This window comes from Semicossyphus pulcher, unplaced genomic scaffold (assembly GCF_022749685.1).
Source record: "Semicossyphus pulcher isolate SPU_LCO1_2020_fin unplaced genomic scaffold, fSemPul1.0.p SCAF_6, whole genome shotgun sequence".
NCBI classification, from domain to species: domain Eukaryota; kingdom Metazoa; phylum Chordata; class Actinopteri; order Labriformes; family Labridae; genus Semicossyphus; species Semicossyphus pulcher.
Genome location: NW_027211737.1, coordinates 29,606,014 through 29,627,578, shown reverse-complemented (window position 1 = coordinate 29,627,578; position 21,565 = coordinate 29,606,014). Strand labels below are relative to the sequence as shown.

Below are 21,565 nucleotides of genomic sequence, written 5' to 3'. Positions count from 1 at the left end.
AACTCAAGAGGGGATTGGTTGTGCAAATATGTAGGATGCATTTTGTCAACACATTCAAACTGGGCCGAGTTTACGAGCCCATCAAGCAGCTTTGTGGCCGTTGTTTTTGTTAAAAATGGACCATAGTTTAATATCAAATATTTAATGCATTCATTTCATTTCTGCTCTTTTTAACTATGTATTAAAAAAAGGGCGAGATTCAGTACCTGTCAGCCAACACCAGAACGTGCATTCGGTTCAGACATTTTCAGCACAGTTTTTGAATCACACGTTAATGCTCGAGTGTATCTAGCGCCTGTTTACTTTTTGGACACAACCGACTTCTGTGTCCGCCACTGCAAAAAACAGACGCATTGTTGGAACCATTACTTCACACTGGAAGAAGAAGGAAGTACAGCAGAGCTTGTTTGGTTTGGTTGAGCTACTTTGAAAAAGTAATTCAAACTATTTCGTACAGAATGATCAAATTCACAGAGCACATTTGTTTACTTAAACACGGCGACAGCGATTCCTTCTCATATTCGTCCACCGTGTGGGAGCAAGCTTTCTCTTTTGCACATGTCCTACACAAAGGTCAAGTGTGAAGCGGGGGCTGCCTTAAACAGCAGCACAATAATGTCTTTGTGCGACCTGTGCTAGAACATATTGGATACGTTACACATCTGCGTACTATGGATTTAAGATTACAAGAATGTGGCCACAGTACAGACCGCATTACTCTGATATACACATGTGCAGAGAAGAAGAAACTAGCAAGCAAGTTAAGGATACAAGCAATAACATTTTGTGAGTGACAGCGATTGCAAAGATAATAGTTTATTTACAAGGAAACGACACAGGGCACCTTAAGTTAAGCTAGCAAGAAACAACAAGAAAAATCCACCGAGGAGGCGAGAAAAATGTTTCAGTTCAGATTTGAAACCGATGGAAGCCATGTTCAGATGTATAGCAGCAACTCAGCACAAAAATCAGTAGACAAAATCAGCTTTATTGACAAGAATAGTAGTGCTGATACAAGGCAGCAGCTCGGGGGAAGCTCAACGAAAACCATTTTTAAGTAGCGTTTCACTGGGTTTGTAGTTTGGATAATCCCCTCACTCGTCACATTAAAGATGGAATAAAAAGTTTAGTTTAAAAATGGAATAGACTGAAGCCCCTCTGATGAGAGCCTAACATGTAAACTTAGTGTTTTTGTATTTTTTTTTTATATGCAGTACAAAACATGCATCCCAGGTTATTCCACAACTATCAGTCTTACAGTGTACACCGATTGCACAAAACCTTAAAAATCATAACAAAAGGAAATAATACACAAACTGTATACATCCGACGCATGTGCTACACTCAAGACATACTTGGCTAATCCTATTTCTCTGACACTTTAAACATCTTTCCAGCTACCATTAGTTTATACACCACATAGTACTGTGCTCTGACTACTGGGCTGTTTTCAAAACAGCCTGAGGTAAGCTTTAGCACATGAGACATATCTCAGTTTCAAAGGCTCAACAAAAATAAATAAAATGTGATATAATGCCATCAACCTTTCAATATCAACCATCACAAGAAAAGAAGATTTTAAAATAAACATTGTTCCTTCAATAAATGCTGTAAACATACGAATCAACAAGTGCCAAAGTATTTTTTGTCTTTAGTCAAATTTCTCTTGATCAAATGACTGACACGAGCAATCATAAAATAACGCACCAAAACTCAACAATTGATTACAATGATTTAAAAAAAGAAAGAGGCAAAAACCCAAAGGCAAAAAAAGGGCAAGAAGACGCTCAGTGTTCCCTTTTCAGCTTTCGGCCAACGTCCACCTCGTCCAGCCCAGTGGCCGATCGAGACTGCTGCATTTCTCTGAGCTGAGCGTGGGTGCGAGGCGGCTGCTTTTTCAGCTTCTCTAGGTGAACGTCAATGGGGTCGAGCTCGGGCTCGGCGGCAGGGACCGGCAGGTAGCCGCCATCCCTCGGCAGACACATGCACCAGCCGGCCCCGGCCAGGTCGAGCTCGCTGTATTCGACCCCGGACTTCTTCAGCTTGAAGTCCACCATGTCGGCCGACTCGCTCATATCCACCAGTAGATTCCAGAAGACGCAACTCAGGATGATGCCCAGCAGCTGCAAGTAGGCAGAGGACCTTCATTACAAACACTTAGAAGAGGTTATCCCTTCTTTATGTTAAATTCAGTAATAATACATGATGTGAATGGTGTGGTTCACCGCAGACAGATGTGCTCATTGTGTTTAGAGTTTAAAAAATGTGATTAAATATGGAACAAATGGATGGTGTAAAGAAAGGGAATACAAATGTGTGAAGGGTTGTGAAAAAAAAGGACATTCATGAGCCTCATGTACAATCCCGCTAGCTACCGGTGCAGTAGTTGAGCTCAGCCTACGGTCGCACTGGCGATCATGACGGCACATGACTGTGACGAAGCTTTAGCTAGATTATAGCGCCACAGTCTGGATAAAAATACCAATAACAAGAAATTACCTCTCTCTGCATTTCATACTGATATACAGGACGCAGCCCACTTTTTAAAATTCTTAAAGTGCGTCTTATACACCAAATTTTATGGTAATTAATTCCACATGTGAAAGAAAAATGATAAATAATGCTCACACAGAAACCGTTTGTTGCCTCACAAGTTGACAACTGAACTAGATACGATACCTGTTTCTTTAATAAAAGGCAGAAGGTACAAGCTTGTGTACTTCACAAAGTATAATGAAAAGTTAACTCCAAGTGTGCGAGCCACGTCAGATCACAGAATGAAATGCTGATCTGTGCTGTTTTACAATGCTGTTTGGAAGGTTGCCATTACAATGAGGACAAAACTGGAAACGCAGCCTGTGGCTTTAATTAATTTACATCCTTCATACTCAGCTGGACGTCTGTACTACTGTCAAGCAGTGCCCTAGCATCTTGACTTGCAGCCAACAGAATAACATCAGACGCTGCACTGACAAATAACCTGATCTAGAAAACACTTTGATTTAACTTTTAACATTGCCAACAGTGATCCAGTGTCCCGACTGTTATGCTGCCATTTGTTTAAAAAATCTTATTTAGTAGGAACGAGGAACGAAAGCGACTCCAATCACGTGTGTAAACCAATATAAGATTAGGTCTGTAGGGGGCGCTGGTGTAGCTCAGGTGGTAGAGCAGGCGCCCCACGTCTAGAGGCTACAGTCCACGAGGCACTGATCGCAGGTTCGACTCCCGGTCTACTCCCCACATTTCCTGTCTCTCTTCAGCTTTCCTATAATAAAGGCAAAATCTAAAAAAAAAAATCTAAAAAAAAAAAAAAAGATTAGGACTGCAAAAAAAATAACCTCGCACTAAACAGTGATTTGAGGGCAGTATTTATAGAAGGACTAGGTGATTATTTTTAATTTGACATCTTGGAAGAGCTACAATTTGTTCTGGAACATGGAATTATAAAGAACAAATGGTCTTTACGCAGTGGTTTTAGAAGGTAATTATTGTTATTACACTGCTGTGTTAAAGACTTGATTCAGATCAGTTCATTACATCATTCTGAGGTCTGCTATTTCTCAATAACAGATCATTGCTATGAATAACAGACCATTGCTATGGATGCGGCTCTAATCACACAATTTGATGTTGGCTTGTTCAAAAAAGGAAAAAAAAAGACAAGGGACAAAACGATGCAAAAACTGTAAGCTTAGGAGAGAGACAGAGAGAGAGAGAGAGAGAGAGATAGAGAGAGAGAGAGAGAGACAGAGAGAGAGAGAGAGGCCGACAAAACTCAAGATGGTGAACATGACGTAAACATTAAACACGGGACGGGACACGGCAGTGTTTAAAGACGGTGAATGGAAAAGAATGTGTCAACAGACGGACGGTCACAAGACAGAAAACCTCCATCAGGTGCTGAGCTGCTTCCTGCGGTCCGGTTCAGCCGGTCTTACTTCACCATCAGTGGAAATGTTTCCATTTGATGGGAGTAACAAACAGCTAGCTTAGCTCATTTTAATGTGAGTGATATAAGCTATATACATAATTGATTTTGTAAATGAAAAGCTGTTTAATAATGGGGATGATGTATGAGCAGGTTGTTATCTCAGAGGAACCCCTTCAGGGTGAGGTTCCATTCCACATTATATTATGATTACATACATGTATACATCATGGAGAGGGGGTGCTGTGAGTTTGAAACTACCTGGGGCAGCCCGATGGCGCAGCAGAATGCAATGGTTATTCCAATGTTGTCGCTCATCCAGAGGTTAACTGCGTGGATGCAGCCTCGCACATGGATCAGCTCATGCAGGGTTTCACGCTGAGACAGAGACCAGAGGAGAACAACATAAATAAGGGCTTCATTTTTACGTTAAACCGAACAGCCGCTGCTGCAGAATTAAACGGCACACACAGTCAAAGGTTTTTCAGTCTCATCTGTTCACCGTTTGGATGCTTTACATGCTGGGCCAAGTGAGCCAATTAAAATCACCATCTGTTTCGCTATGATCTTCCACTATTTAACAAAACATAACAAAAACAATGTGACTATAAAAATATAGAACGCTGAGTGCACCAGCCGGGTGTACGCCTGGTTGTAACGCTACGTCCGACCTAAAGCTGAAAGTTACAGCAGACTTTAAGTCATGTCCTGTGCACCAGTTCAATTAAACTTTCGCCCTGTTTGTGTTGCACCCGGGTGCATCTTTTACGCCTGGGATGGAGCAGGCGTGAGTTTAGAAAGCCGGACTTAAATCGAGGGTATAACAAAGAGTAAAAGTAACGGTGACAAAGCTCTAAAGAAAACACAACAGTTTCGTTTACAGGATTAATGAAAGGTAATTAAAACGAGAGAGTCATCCACGATCAGAGCAAACCACTGCAAATCTACTCAAACAGCGAGCTGATCAAAAGGTTTTGGCAGACGGGCCCTGCTTGAATTAATTAAAAAGCTCTCCCCTCAACGATGGCATGTGTCAGAAACAAAGTGTTGTCCCGGCCATGTCAGTGCTGATCGGGCTCAGATTTTATGCCAACAGGGCCTTTCCAAACACCTCGGGAGATACGATAAATATACATCGGACAACGCAGCGGTGATCATTTTCCTTATGGATAGCTTTGGTATTTTTTGGGTTCGTGTTCTTCAGTTTTGCTGTGAGAACATTTTAACTCTATGAGTTTCCCTTTTCGCTATCCGTAAAATGTATTCTTCTTTTCTTTCGGTTCGTGTTATCCATACCTTATGTAGATGTAGAGTGGAGAGGTGTGTTGCCTGGCAACTGTCACCGCTTTGTGTTCACGTGGACGTGCGTCATAAGACCAGACGCAGCTATGACTGTTGTCAGTTAGGCGTGGTGCACTCAGCTACGGCCGACTTCTTGGTTCGAATTCACATTCACCAATCAGGCGTCAAGAGAAGAGACCTTATTCTTTACGCCCAGCTGGTGCACTCGGCTCCTGGTGCTTTTAGTCATTAAAAAAAAAAAAACTTGATCTAAGCTTCTGAGAAGAATAGATCCGGTCCTTGGTCAGAAACAAGAGTAAAATAATTTGGTAAACTTGTGAAAATTAACTTTGGCCAGCAAACACGAGATAAAACTCATTATAACACTTTACCATCATGAGCTGGATAACTACTTAATCAATTCCTGAGACATCTGTGAAGTTCCAGTGAACCTTTATGTTCACTATTCTACATTAATATGCTAGCTACGTATCAGCTATGAGTAACCACGGCAACACTGATGCACTCTTGCCTCCGTCTACAGTTTTTTGCAACTGGTTTATACAGACATCAAGTGATAACATGGAGGGACTTTTAACCACTGCTTTTAGCCTATCTAAAGAATATGACAACTTTGATGACATGCAGCTGTGAAAAGAGAAACTGAAGTGAGGAGGGCAAAACGTTGGTCGTTTATAACACCAAGCGGTCCTTCAGTGCCTCATCCCCTGAACACCACAGGGTGGCATCTGTAACACACAAACTGCACGGAGCACACTGTCCCTCTGAACTTACTGCACAACAGCTTGCATTACAACATTGTCCATAAATTCCTGGTAATGGACACCGTGTCTGACATTATTACTTATATGTAGTCAAAGTTAAAGTATTAAAACATTAATAATATTACCCCTAAAAACATTTCACATTTACAGTCGTCATGTCTAATTTTTTAAAACAACACAACACAACACGCAGTCAACAAATTCCTGTTAAAAAAGTGGGGACCATACTTTGTTGTTGATGAATTCTAATAAACAAAATAATCTATTCCTTATTTTAATGGAGCGTGTACCAGTGAAATATTGGCTTCTGCAGAAAGTGTTGCAAAGCTAGGCGAGTGAGTTTCTTTGAAGTGGTTTATTGGGGAGTTTTAATAATCTCCTGATGAGTGAACGAGTAAAGGAGTTGATGTTGTGACAGAGGAGCTCGTACAGTCTTAAAGCTGCCAAAGAAAATAATTATGAAAACCACAAAGAGCCTGGTAGGAGACTGCATGAGGATTTGACTGGTAGACAAGCTGCACAGTGTGGGATTAATGTTCTGCTTAATGGAAGGAGTTCATGTTTTTGTTTTACACTTTGGACTGAAAGCAGCTAATGATGTCCGATATTTGGGCCGATATGGAAAGTGAATTCCTGTTCCTACGATGTTACAAAATGTCTTTGTGCAAGGCAAGAATATTTGGGCTCCGTTGACTTTCCTATCTTTATCTGACTACCACGAAATAATGTATATAAAAGTAATTTGTATTTTAAAGGGGTTTGTTTTTATTCAGGGGTTTCTTAAGTAAAGTTGTAGAGAATTTGTCCTGCAGAAAAAAAAAAAAGATTACCACTATGATAGACTTGATGGATGTTGTAGGGCTGCGATAATTATTATTTTTATTATTGATCTATTGATATCTGTAATTTTCTGAATTTTTTTATCATTATTGCCTTTCCAATCTGATTAAAGAAGAAGTAGAAATGTAACGTGTGTTGTGAAAGCACAAGAACAACAATATGGTTCTCTACATTGGTCTGAGAAATGTATCGTGTGAGTAACTGTGTGAGACACACATGCTGTGTTAAGAGTCAGGTGAACAAAATAAAGTCTTAGCTGCTTCTCTTACCTGCTGACTCAGAGTATTGTACCCACAGAGAGTGTTGATGACCTCTCCTACCTGTTAAAGAAGAGTGAGAGAGTCAGAGACAACATTTAAACGTTAAGGGTAAGTTAAGGTAACAAGAGACAACACACCGTGGGGAAAAATACAGTATTGATTGTTATTCTCCTCGGAGAGGGGCTGGTCCAATCCGCTGCCAGCAGGAGTGTGTACTTTAGTGTTTGCAATATGGCTGCAGCCCCGACAGACAGGAACTGATAACAGCAGAACCTGATCTTAAGGTTTTCTAATCCCCTCCTCATTCATGGAGTGTACGTCTCTGTGGCAGTGATGGTTGACTCTAGGGTTGTCATGATACTAGAATTGAAGATATCCATATTTAACATGTATAAGAGACAGTTTCACTATTATTTTTGGCTGACCGCGGGGAGTAAGTGACGGTACCTTCAGAGCCATACAGAGAGAGAGTTGCGACATCGCAATGGCGGATCACGGAGCATATTGGACCTCCACTGACGCGACTCTCTGTCTATACAACTCTGGATACTTTGTTCGGGGGAGTAGGCGGGGCTGCTCCTCGGCTGTTCGTCCGCTGTCCCTCACCTACAGTACGTCCGCAGCGCGCATATCCAGGGGTAGTTTCGGGTCTTTGTTTTAAATGTTTCCGTGGGTTGGTCTCAACATGAAACGACATTACATTAGAAACGGGACCTTAATTAACACGCAGCGAAAAACAACCGTATGAGCCGAGACGGAGACACGGAGAGCAAGCAAGCAGCAGAGAGGGACAGATCGCACCCAAGTTACGCCTGTAACATGATGTATTGGATTTATTTACTAACATACACACTTATGGCCTGTGGGAGACTTATGACTACGTTTATATTTCAAAGGAAATTAAGCAGGAACCGCAATAAGGAGCCTGTTAGTGACTTCATCGATCAAATAACTTCCTGGAAAAGTTACAAATAAAGTAAAAAAACCAAAAATAACAACGCCAGGAACTTTACTCTCCATGCCTGTGACTTTTACTACAGGAAGAGATGTTAATATTGGTGTCAGTTTCAGTTTGACAGTTTGGCCAAGAACCGCATGTGGGTCACGGTAAAAATAGGCAAGCCTCCTATTCTCTACATTTTCGGCGCGTAAGTCGCGCGGGACAAGATCGTGTCACGCCAGCAGTGTGAAGACTCATCTGTTTTCATGCATTTAAAATGAACACGTCCCGCAGCCGTCACGCACACGCCCACCCTTCCACTGCTGCCCACGAAAGCGCACATTGACCTGATGCTGTCAGCCACCTACTGACCTAGTCTTGCTTTTTTAAATTGCATACCTGCACACCATGCTTGAACAGAGGATGCCTCTAACCTCATACCAGAACATTTGTAATGATGTTAATAACAAATAAATAAGTAGGTTTTTCCTGAAAGGCTTAGACTTAAGCCTGAGTGCCAAACTATCGCTGATCAACCACTACAACTGTGTGTTAGTGTCTGTATCTGCAGAGTACGGTGGCCCTGAAGTGCAAATCACAACCGCAAAACAGAAAACACAACGGCAAATCAGAACACACAACGGCATTAACCAAACCGGAAAAGGTAGGTACCCTCGTTTGGTTAATGTAGTTGTGTTTTCTGTTTTGCCGTTGTGATTTGCACTTCAGGGCCACCGTAGCAGAGACCCTGCCCTCTGCCTGGAAACTGCTGCCTTCTACTCTCTGTGTGCAGTCAAACAAACTCCGACACCTTCCCCCAGGGCTGTGCTGAGGTGCGGGCATGTGTATTTATGCTTTAGGAAGTAACTGCTGTATAACAATCAAAAATAGAGTGTTATTTCTTTCATTCATCACCTTGTTTTAAATTGTTTCAGACGTCTGTCCTTAAGATAGTATCGAATGCAACATTAATTGAGATTGAAGCATGTTGTATTGAAAGTTTATGACTGTATTCATTCAGTCACTCATTCTGTCACAGCTCCGCTGCTTCTGGAGGTAATACCAGTGCTTTGAGTCCAGGAACTTGAACCGGACTGGGCATATTGAGCCATGGGGGTGGACCAACATTTCATCTGGAAAGGAGAAATCTCCCAAAGGCATCTTTCAATCACAGCTTGACTCCTGTTAGTCAATTACATATGTTTTGTCTGGATAATTAGTGTCTCTTCTTACTTGATGAAGCAGTTAACGTCACTTAATCACTGGATAGTATTAGGATGTGATCCATTCTACCAGCAGTGTCCTAAATTATAAGACGGGCTATCTGTAGCAGGCACATTTTTGGATCGCACAGCATCAATAATTGCTAATTACCAGGCAGAACGGTGCAAACAGAGAGAGAGGAAGAGTTAGAGGCTGGGCGAGTGTATCTACGGTCTGTTTGGTGCCTGATGACAGCCTGATTACGGCCTTCGCTCCTTTGAGGAGAGGTGATTAATGAGTTTGTGACAATGTTAATAATTGTTATTATGTTGTTACATTACATTACATTATACATGATCTTAGTTTCTTTGCAAATAAATACATTTCACAAGTTATTTCTATTTTTACAATGTTTTAATATACCCACGTTTAAATTGTTGTTTTCTGAGGTGGTTCACACCTCATCTGTTTGGTTGGATTCAAACTAACTCCAATTTGATGTGAGCATAAAATAAGCCAAACTTTTGATTAAAATTAGGGATGCACGATATTATTGGCACGTTATCGGTATCGGCCGATATTGGCTTAAAAATGAACTATCGGATATCAGCCAACACGCCGATATAATTAAGCGATAAAATAATGGGCTGCTGCATACTTGATTGCCCAACCTCGGCACAATGTCCCCGGCGCGAAGAAGACCTGCGCGGCGCAGTGTGATGACGTCACGTGTGTCTACCTGCAGCAAAGTGTCCGAAACAGATAGAAAAACTGCTGTTTGCAATGACTGCTCAGCTTCGGTGATGCGAGGAGGAGCCAAGGCAAAGTCTTTCAACACTACAAACTTGATTAACCATCTCAAGACCCGTCACCCCGACCGTTGAAACAAATGTGATAAGAGTATCACCATGATACTGTACGCTAATTCCAATACAGAAGGATTTGATGATCTCTGCAATTAGGTGTGCGGGAAAAAAATATCGGTATCGGTAATCGGCTAAATGAGTTGTAAAATATCGGCATATCGGATATCGGCAAAAAATCCAATATCGTGCATCCCTAGATAAAATACTTTCACATTATCTGCTGATTGTGAATCAGTAACAAAGCGACAATCCAGTCTACAGGCAGCCTATAACTATGCAGCATTTGGTAACCTTGGTAACAGGGACTTCCCATGATAAATCGGACAGTTTAAATGTCTGTTGTGAGTGTTTCCTACACTGTGAATAACAGATGACGAATGTCCCCTTAAATGTATCCATAAGAAATTCAAGTTAAAGTCTTGATAATGCCCGTTAATTATTACTAATGAGCACAAAGACACTTATCAGGGGCAGTAATGTGCTTTCTGACTTGTTGATCTCCTGATGTGGGTTTGTGTAGTTTGTGTAGTTTGTGTAGTGATGATGACCCAGATGACTTTTTAAATGATTTATAGAACATGGGTGAAAGTGCACGCACTGCTGCTAGTTAAACAGCACACAGTAATCGATGTAAGGTAAAGCATTAATCTGGTTCAACTGAACTGAGTGTTTTGTTCCATGTGCTGTGACAGAACTCACCTTACGGCGAACACAACAGGTATATGGTACCCCACAGGCTAGTGGACCAGTACCATTGCAGAAATGGTACTGGTTGACTCCCCAGTCCTTATACTCGTCCCCTCCACAACACGAAAACTGGGGGAACAAAAACAGTTTGAACACATCACAATAATGAAACAAGGACAGACACAAGGCAAGAAGCACGTTTTGACATATGTAATAAATATGTAACAATATATAAATATGTTACAATTTCATTTAGCACACTTGTCCAAAGCGACGTACATCTGAGAGTTAACACAACACAAGCAACGATCGAGACAGGAGGGATCGAAGTCAGTAAGAGCCAACAAACAGCTTCAAGTGTGATCGGACGCTGGAGCAGACAGGCTGTGCACAGGGCGTTATTTTTGTTGTTGTTTTTCTAATGATCATCATCTGCAACACCAATAAGGTCAATACAGTTTGTCATCGTCATCATCAGTAGCATCAATATCATTAAGGCCAGAGGTGTTCTTAAAGAGCTGGGTCTTTAGCTTCTTCTTAAAGGTGAAAGGGACTCTGCGGACCGAGTCGAGTTTGGTAGCTCGTTTAACCACCGGGGGGCGAATGAGGAGAAGAGTCTAGTTAGCAACCCTGCTGTGATGGGAGTACCAGGCAGCTTTCACTGGCAGAGCGTAGTGGGCGGGACAGAGTGTAGACCTGGATGAGGGCGTTCAGGTAGGCAGGAGCCGTTTTTTGTTGCCGTTTTGTAAGCGAGCGACAGGGTTTGAATTGGATGCGAGCAGCGACTGGGAGCCAGCGGATATGAGCACATAAATAGCGCTTTGCTAGTATTTTACACTACATGTCACATTCACCCATTCACACACACATTCATACACTGACGGCAGAGGCTGCTAGGTCAAGTGCCCAACTGTCAATCAGTCACCGCATTCATACCCGTTGGCTGTGTTCAGTTCAATTTCAATTTGGGGCTCAGTGTCTTGCCTAAGGACACTAGCTATGAGTTACACCGAGCTGTGTGCCTCGTTGTGCGGGATGTGAGATAAGGTGATCCGTATTTTTTTAGATAATACATCACATTACCTTTTGTTGCACATAGTCCAAGATGTTTTTAAAGTCCAGGTCATCATAGTAGTGTTTAATTCCTTCTCTTATGCTGCTCTGAAACAAGGCAGATGTCTAGTAAAATGGAGAGAGGCAGAAAGAGAAAGAGCTGGTTATGAGAACTCAGACAGAGAGAACAGTGAAGTGTTGACCTGAGTGTGGCTGAGGGGTACTGTACAGGAGTGTACAGGATGTATGAAGATGTAACACAACTTACCTTCTTTTCAAATATGAGAGCCGTAGTGAGCGCGATTGCCTGAAGAAGCAGCAACACACAGAGAACACAGAGAAACTGCGGAGGGAGAAAGAGAACAGATTCATAATGCTTTTGTGGTGAGAGACGATGCAAAGAATTGATTCACCACGACTTGCATTGCTACCAAATACAAATCCTGTGAATGTCCCCTCTTGGATCTTCACTTGATGACTAACAAAATTTAAATCGGGAGGTTTAGGAGCTTGTAAAAATCGAGGCGAGCTAAAATTTAGCACATTACACCTGCAATTTTAGTGTGCCAGTCATACACTAAATCAACGATTCTTAAGTTCTAAAACTTTGTACAGAATACTTTTAAGTAAGTAAGTAACTTCATTCCTGATGAATGTTTTCACACTGTGTTTCCTGTATTTGCAGTTCATTTTCTATCAAATTCATAAAGAAGCATTCTTAGTTTGCTTCTGTTTATCGATCTGCATCTTTTCTTTGACTTCAGTTCATCACTTGTCGTCTTTGCCAGATTAAAAAGCTTAGTGTTGTAAAGCTACGAGTGCTGAGAGATTATCTGTGCATAAAGAAACATCATGCAGACATTCACCAGCGAGCAGCAGTAACTTTAAGATTAATTTAACGAAAATGAATACACTGTTTATCTTCGTCTAGCAGAGACATCACTGATTTCATGTTTTTATTGATACTTTTAAATCCCTTTTTCAGTTCAGCTTATTTAGCTGAAGCGTATTAAGATAGTTGGGTAGCAACCGCCATTAAAAATCACTGTTGATATCACATCTGATATTATTTTCTGTTAACAGCTGTGCTTTTGCATGAGGTGAAAAAATGTGATCAATGATTTAAATGTTTTATTAATACTTTCAAATTCTCACTTTAGATGTCTGTGGAACTTTTACATTACATGCTACACATGCACACCTCCTGAGGTGCTCCTGTACGTTGCGATGTGATCCAACTCAACATCTCGCCCATAAATTCTACTTGAAAACTTTTCATTTTTTGTTGAAATTATTAGGTAAGTATAAATTCCTTTTTTCTAATTTTTATCGAGGTCCTTGTGGGCGGTGGTACACCTCTTACTATAATGCAATCCAGTTCAAAACCTCTGCAAGAAACAACCTAAATATATTTTTTAAATGTTGTAAAGTACCTTGTTGACAGACTCAATAAGGTGGCCGACGAGTGTATATATTTAAACACGTCAAGTCTTTACAGTTTCATTCCCTGAATTTGTAACTCAGTTGACAACTGTGCTTGGAAAAGGACACTCAAGGCTGCATCCCATCCTCCATCATCCCTACCATGTGGAGCAGGGTCTTATTGTCCCTGAGGGATCCCACCATGCCCACCACCGACACTGTGAACATAACCAGGCCCAGCAGGATGAGCACCACGGCAGGAGCCAGAAAAAGGCCCTCCAGGGTTCGATTCTTCTGACGTTCCACTTCGGCATACACCCCCACACACAGTACACAGAGACCCATCAGCTGGAGAGAGAAAGAGAAAGAAAAGGGGGTGAGGGGGTCGACCGTTTTGAACCATATATCAATATGACTTTTGTGTGAAGAGTGAATTGTCTGTCTGACGATGAAGTTTAAACTTTAACTCAAATTAAAACGTAACTGTTCTCTTGGAGTCTTTAATGTGCTGAATGTAGCCGTTAAACTTTTCAAATCTAGTATCAGTTTCAGTTTTAGCAGCAAAACAATCATTAAACAAACAGGTTCAACTTCACATTGACAAAAGCTCATACAGAGATACCATTTGAAACAGTTGGTAAGTGATTTCCGTCATTTCTCTCTATGCTGTGACAGTTTAAAGAAGCCGGGCATTAGCTTTATCAGGAGTTAGCATTAAATTAGCTTTACCAGCGGCGTTAGCTTATCAACAGCTTTACTACCACAGTATACTGTCCTCCGCTGCTTTATCAGTGGCCCGGCTGTGGGCCCATCACAAAGCAGAGAGCAGCGACAACAGACGGAGTTTCAGACGTTACGTTTGTTTTTAAATGAATGTTAGAAACTGTAATCGTGCGTTTGTCCGTGTAAACGGACACGAATCTACTGTAGGCGGACACATCATCAGCACTGCACAACAAACTGAGGAGGAGACGGAGTAACTTCCTGTATTTTATCACGAGCTACACAAGCCGCGGCATTGGCTGCCCCCAGTGACGCTTTCACAGCGCATGCCGTGCATCATAACAAAGACCCAAGTAATCGATGATTAAATTCGTTGCCAACTATTTTAATCCTCGATTTTAATCGATTAGCTGTTGCAGTCCTAATCGTGATCTAAATTATTGAAAAAAATAATCGTGATTATGGTTTTTGCCATAATCAAGCGGCCCTGCTACACACTCAGTATTTCATCCTGATATGTAACCAGTTAATCGAGGGGCGTGGCTTATACCTGTCACGGGGGTGGGGCTTGACTCTGTTTTTGTGAAAGGGGCGTGGCTTATACCTGTCACAGGGCATTGCTTGGCTCTGTTTTGAGAGGGGCGTGGCATAGACCTATAATGGGGGGCAGGGCTTGGTATTTGGGGGCATGGCTTAAATATGTCACGGGGCGGGCTTGATTTTTGGGAGGGTGTCAATTTGTCAGACACCTCAATTATACAATGTCCTCTGGTCCCCACCGTGAACAACACTTTGTCGTTTCCATAATATTATATTTTCTTTTGTTTGTTCTCTCTTCCACAAAGCGCTGACACAAACAGCTGATCCAACACCGTATCTGCATTGACCTTATCTGCAGAAGCATAACGCAGAGTTTCCGTGCTGGCACTCCGGCCAGTTTCTAAACACCGGGGCCATGCTGACCAGCATCCACTGTATGTCGTACACTTACTATTGATAAGTATCTCATACAAGCCCACTTCAAACAAACTGAACTATCCCTTTAATTCTGTTCTTAATTTCTTTCGTAATTTTCTCTTAAAAAATTAAAAAAGAACCGATAAGAGTACTGTTGAAGTACCGGATCGTTTGGCAGTATCAATAAGAGTTAAAATCTTAATACCCATCCCTAGTCCCAGACTCGAACAACACGGTTAGAAATGTGAAAGTTAACTCATCAGTTAAACTTACTCTCTTATTAGTTCCTGGAACTTTCTATGAATGGCTCCCAGATGCTGAATTGTTGCAGTCATTTGTTCTCAATAGTTTTCCTTTTTTTGTTACCCCACTAACCACTTTGATTTGTTTTTTGGCTAAACCGCCTACTCCATGAGTGTTTGACACCGCTACTGTATCTGCTGAAAGAAGAAGTCTTAACCTGTCATACACCTCATAAAACACATGTGATCAACAAATAAACTGCCTGGTCAGAAAAAGTCACCACCTGGATTTAACTAAGCAAAAAGGTAAGAGCCTTCCACTGGAAAATTACTGCAGTGATGAATATGTTTCAGCTGGCAACAAGTTATTTAAGCCTAACTGATGCAGTGAGTATCTTCTCATTTCTTAAACAACCATGTCAGAAGACATATCCTGTGGTTGTGGAAGGGTCAAACTATTGCCCTGCATCAAGCAAAGAAAAGGGGACTGCTGAAACTACACATTATTAAAACCTGTAAGGAAAGTGGTGAACCATCTTCGAGGAAGAATTGTGGTCGGAAAAAAATCTTGAGTGAAGGGATTGGGACTAAACAGCTGTGTGGCCTGAAGAAAACCACTCATCAGTGAGGCTAACCGGAATAAAAGGTTTCACTTTACTAGGGAGCATAAAGATTGGACTGTGGAGCAAAGGTAAAAGGTCGTGTGGTCTGATGAGTCCAGACCCTGTTCCAGAGTGATGGGCGCATGAGGGTAAGAAGAGAGGTGGATGAATTGACACCCATCATGCCTCCTGCTTACTGTACAAGCCTATGGGAGCAGTGTTATGATCTGGGGTTGCTTCAGTTGGTCAGGTCGAGGTTCAGCAACGTTATGTGCCAAAAAATGAACTCAACTGAATAACCAGGTTTTTCTATTAGTGGATTTTTTTCTTCCCTGATGGCACGAGCATATTCCAAGATGACAATGATGCGATTCACCGGGCTCAAGTTGTGAAAGAGCATGAGACATCATTTTCACTCATGGACTGGCCTCCAGCACATCCCAAAGATGTGCTGGAGATGTTAACGCAGTGGCCCGACTGTCCCATCATCAATACAAGATCTTTGTGAAAAATGTATGCAACTCTGGACGGAAATAAATGTTGACATTGCATAAGCTTATCAAAACGACACCACAGCGAATGCATGCTGTAATCAAAGCTGAAGGCGGTCCAATTAAATATTAGAGTGTGGCCTTTTTTTTTGGGCCAGGCCGTGTATATTTAAAGAAATACACGGTGTTGGGAGGAGCTGAATCAAGATCAAGATAAACTTTATTGTCCCACAGGTGACGAATTTGTCTTAGGCTAATCACCCATGCTGCAGCCATAAACAAAAATGCAGTGCCAAATAGCCACTCTGAAGATAAATACATAATAAGCAACATCAAGTGCAAAGTGCAACAGTGCAAACACACAAACCACCGTCCCTCTGGCCTTTTCTGGCTTTTATCTGCCACCATTTAAAAGCTTCGTAGACGAAGGGATAAAAGAGTTTTTGAATCTGTTTAATCTGCAGCGGGGTACTCGCAATCTTCTACCACAGCTTTTATACAGACTGTGTGGCTAAAACACACCAGCAGCTTAATTCTCCTTCATAACACTTCACTATATGTTCACAAGCAGGTGGACAAAGTCATAAAAATATGCAATAATAAGAATTGGACAAGATAACAAGTTTGCCATCTGGTAGTTAGCAAGGTAAACAAAGGTTTCCGGAAAGAATGAGAGAGGAGTAAACTGCCCAGTGCAGAGAAATTAGAATATAACTCTGAGAAAACAGAACATTATCATGTTAATATGATTTTCAATAAAAATGAGAAGAATTATGTAAAAGTTATCATTCAATTTAATATTGCAAATCAAATCGAAATCGAAATATAAGTCAAAATAATTGCAATCAGATATTTTTTTCAAAATCGTTCAGACTAGGGATGCACGATATTGGATTTTTTGCCGATATCCGATATGCCGATATTTTATAACTCATTTAGCCGATTACCGATACAGATATTTTTTTCCCGCACACCTAATTGCAGAGATCATCAACTCTCTTCTGTATTGGGATTAGCGTGCAGTATAATGGTGATACTCTTATCACATTTGTTACAACGGTCGGGGTGACGGGTCTTGAGATGGTTAATCAAGTTTGTAGTGTTGAAAGACTTTGCCTTGGCTCCTCCTCGCATCACCGAAGCTCGGACACTTTGAAAAACTTCCACACCACGGACATTTTGGCTTCTAACTCTCTCATGCTGCAGGTAGACACACGTGACGTCATCAGGCTGCGCCGCGCAGGTCTTCTTCCCGCCAGGGACATTGCGCTGAGGTGGGGCATTTAATCAAGTATGCAGCAGCCCATTATTTTATTGGTTAATTATATCGGTGGATATCGGCGTGTTGGTCATTTTTAAGCCAATATCGGCCGATACCGATAACATGCCGATAATATCGTTCATCCCTAGTTCAGACCTAATACAAATGACACTGGCAATAGATGCAGTCACCTGCTAATCATACTCATATGTTTTGGTCCTGCCTGCACACGGTGGATTACTGGCGTGGGACGGCGTTTGATGTGGACCTTAATCTTGAACCTCTCACCGCCCCATTTGGTGTCCCCACGACTGCAACACCAAATTCTAAGGCAACAAAGTGACACATCCTGGCCTTCACCTACCCGATAAGCTAGGCGCCTCATTTTATTCAAGTGGAAGCATGCCCGTTCCCCCTCACATAAGAGTTGACTGAAGGAGATCCTGAACCACATCAAACTTGGAAAGATTAAAACTGCAGTAAAATGTTTGATAAGACCTGGAAGCCCTGCATTCATCAGGGGGTATGACAATAAGCCTACATGACAAACCCAGTAAAAAGATTTGAGAAAGAGAAAATGATCATGTAAACTTAAAAATGAAAATGTTACATTATCATTTTTAACATATGTGTTATTTGAGTAAAAAATAGCCTAAATCAAAAATACAATGATGCAATTTGCATTTTCATTTGCACATACTCTGGGTGTTCTGTGACCATATTAAAACTAAAATGTAAAAGCTGTTTCATTTTCAAAGCCTTAACCTGCTTCGCAGTGGACAATATTCCAATGTTATGTCAAATGTCATGTAGGGAATGCACCCAAAATTTCAGTTTGTGCAAGAATTATTAAAATGAAATCAAATGCTGCTCTTATATTCATTTTCAAAGCCTCACCCTGCTTCACACTGGACAACATTCAAACGCTGTACGTGAAACAGCACCTCTATTTAATCTTCATTCACATGTCACCTTGCTCTATTGATGTCAAAATGAAAATGCTATTTTCTAACCATTTGAAAATAAAAATGAAAACAATATTTGACTTTTCATGTTCAAAGACTTCACCTGCTCTAAAGGAGACAATATTCAAAACAGTGCCCACAGTCTATTGCATTCTCATATCACCACGCTCTTTTGGTTGTTGAAACATTGTGAGCAGGAGTGAGCAGTTAGTGAGATGACTTTGCTTTTTACTTTCCAAATTAAGGAGAATGCTCGGAACATGCCAGGGCCGACTTACCCAATTTAAAACTGAATAAGGTGCAATCATATTTTTCTCTTAACAAGAAAACCTTTCCTGTTTATTCGTTAAGATCCTTAAACATTTCTTATTTCTAGGCAACAAATATACTTTTATAAATCATCAACATATATCACAGAAATCATATGGTTCATTCTTAATCATATCATATCATGAACCTTAACTGGTTGAACAAAAGCGCCTTTCAAATGCTCCTATTTTCTGTCGGCCTAAAAATGTACCCACACTATCGCCCCTTTAACTGGATCCAACGCCCTGCACCACCGTGGTGTTGGCGAGCCTGTGATCGCTATGCATTTTCTTCAATACAAAATGTAAACACAAATATATCAGCAAAGTGTTGTATTATTGTATTAGATTTGCCAACGGAAATTGTATATACATTTGTTGAAATTTCAGATGCTGTATGATGTCTTAAGTGGTAATGTCTATCGTACGCTAACCATTCACCTGCTAGCTTGTATGCAGAGATCTACACCAAATCCCATTAGAAAACATGGCAACTTCTTTGCAACATAAATTGCATTACTGAACAACAAATACACATAGTGAAAATCATAATCTTTGAAATATTTTCTGAGCGTTTCAGTCTTAATGTAAATATTATGTGCGTTCTTTCCAACACACGTAATTATCTTCAATTAAATCTCAAATACATTCAGTTTCTCGCTTTAGATGGTAGTTGTCGAGAGTAAGATGCGAATCTTGTTTTAAAATAAAAATTGTAAAGAAAAGAGTCGTTATCGTTGTTTGGGGTTTAAGCCGAAAACAGCAGTAGACCATATGGTTTCGCAATATACCTTTATTTAGATTCTACAACGGGCGTATATGGTTGTACAAGTTGATACATTTAAACGCAATTGTTTCAAATGAAGTTAGTGAAGATGACTCACTGATGCTATTGGTTGGTTAGCGTCCATAACCATTAGCAGACACTGTTGCAGCTCAAATAAACTAACTATGGCACATAGAATGTATAAAAAGAATCGACCAGAAACTTACCGAGAAGAGCATTGAGTAGATATTTAACGTAAATTTGATGAAGTAGTAGAAGTGGTTGGTTTTCCTCAAATCAGAGTAGGACGGCATGGCTGCTTGTATGACTATAGCTATATAACAAGAAAGCTAGCTATGTTTGGTGAAGTTCAGCCGTTATGAATATATTATAAATAAACAATAAAATACTGTAGTCAAAAATACAAAACTACTGAAAGGGAGCTAACTGAATTTTAAATGTGTAGCAGCCCTCATTTCTCTCATACTATTGTGGGTAGCCACCGAAACAAAACCACTTCCGTGCGGCGAGTCCACGCTTTGTTTTGACTACATCCTTAAAGGGGCAGTGCACACAACCTCAAGTTTAATTCGACTCAGATTTTTTTGTTTTTAGATTAAACATTAATACTTGTTACAATTACATTTCAGTGTCATGGTTTTTAAAATATGAAAAACTCCACAATAGACACGTTAGAAAACAGCCACTATTTTAATTTTGTTTATATTATAATATATAATATGAGTTGGATCAGTCCATGTTGCTGTGAAACAGTGGCTTGTACTACAATGCGAGTTCAACCTTTCTTTTAAGCTTATATTTTCCTTATCTGGCTTCACAAAGCCAAACAAAAAGGACCATGCTAAGCAGTCACCCTACAGGGGTCATCAAATTGGTGAGCCATGGGCTAATTAACATGGACCACCAACAAAATACTAGAAACACAAGGTTAAACATGAACTTCTTCACAACCAGCAACACCTGCTTTGTTGTGTAGATCTCTGCTCCAGAGCAAGTTAGAACGTTCAGCATAAATGACCAAACGATGTTGCCCAGTTAAAAAGTGAACCATTGTCGTAGTACTTCCAGAGTAACTCCTTATGTGCATCATTAAATCAACATGCAGCTTTTGGCTGAGGCCTAAAGTTTGGAACCTCAGTGAACAGAGAGGACAACACTTTAAAACCTATAAAAGGTTGTCTATTTTTTCAGATTAAACAGGATGCAAATGAAAATGAACCATCTAATGTCACCGGGTCAAAGTAGCAACCAAATAATAGGTTACAGCATTAAAATACAAAAAATAATAACAAGCCATTAAGGCTGGTTAAAATGAATCCAATTATTGTTTCATTGCTGTTCTCTTTACACTATCTGACTGTAAAAGAAAACATATTAAATATGGATTAGAATAATATGTTCATCAGCAAAAACATACTCAAAAGACTAATTAAAATATGATTCAAAAAGTTCAAGTCAATGTATGAGCTACAAAGAGCACCTGTAATGATGTACTTACATACTCAGTTCACCACTAATCTCCCTTGCTTCAAGTTGCATCAGTTGTTGCCACTACCTGTTGGATATATTAGGCATGCTTATGACATCACTGATGCATTCACAAATAGGTTTACACAGTTGCACAGCCACGTGTGCTCTGTACTTACATGATGTGGATATTACTACCCTCCTTCATGTATTCACCCAAGTAATTATCAGCAAAATTGTTTGTTGAGTTTTGAGATACTACGATTTTCAAGAGTGTTTGTGTTTTAATCTTTTTCCCCACGCTAGCGAGGTCGTCTTTTTGAAATAGTTTGTCAGTTTGTCAGTAGGACATAAAAATTTAAACTACTGGAGGATTTGGATGAAGAAAGGAAGGTCGAATAACAATTCAGAGTGGACTAGATTTGACTCACTAAAGTCATTTGCAAAGTGAATGATCTGGAAATATACCACAAAATGGGAAATGGACAGGTTCT

General features: G+C 40.6%; 1 protein-coding gene across 1 annotated transcript; it reads right to left on the bottom strand.

Annotated features, from left to right (window-relative positions):
• Positions 1-968: 968 nt before the first annotated feature.
• Positions 969-20,071, bottom strand: LOC138610455 (tetraspanin-15). The gene is made up of 8 exons (XM_069683217.1): positions 19,811-20,071; positions 13,431-13,616; positions 12,115-12,189; positions 11,877-11,972; positions 10,806-10,922; positions 7,107-7,157; positions 4,193-4,309; positions 969-2,123 (listed from the first exon to the last, which is right to left on the bottom strand). The coding sequence occupies exons 1-8, from the start codon at positions 19,895-19,897 to the stop codon at positions 1,788-1,790; spliced, it is 1,065 nt and encodes a 354-aa protein (XP_069539318.1). The 5' UTR covers positions 19,898-20,071; the 3' UTR covers positions 969-1,787.
• Positions 20,072-21,565: the final 1,494 nt, after the last annotated feature.

What these genes read in the sequence shown, in the direction of transcription:
- LOC138610455 (XM_069683217.1), bottom strand. Translation starts at nt 19,897, where the DNA reads ATGCCGTCCTACTCTGATTTGAGGAAAACCAACCACTTCTACTACTTC. An exon ending in TGGACTATGTGCAACAAAAG is followed by an intron (nt 10,923 to 11,876) that starts GTAATGTGATGT and finishes TTGTTCCCCCAG; the next exon opens with TTTTCGTGTTGTGGAGGGGA. An exon ending in ACAATACTCTGAGTCAGCAG is followed by an intron (nt 4,310 to 7,106) that starts GTAAGAGAAGCA and finishes TCTCTGTCTCAG; the next exon opens with CGTGAAACCCTGCATGAGCT.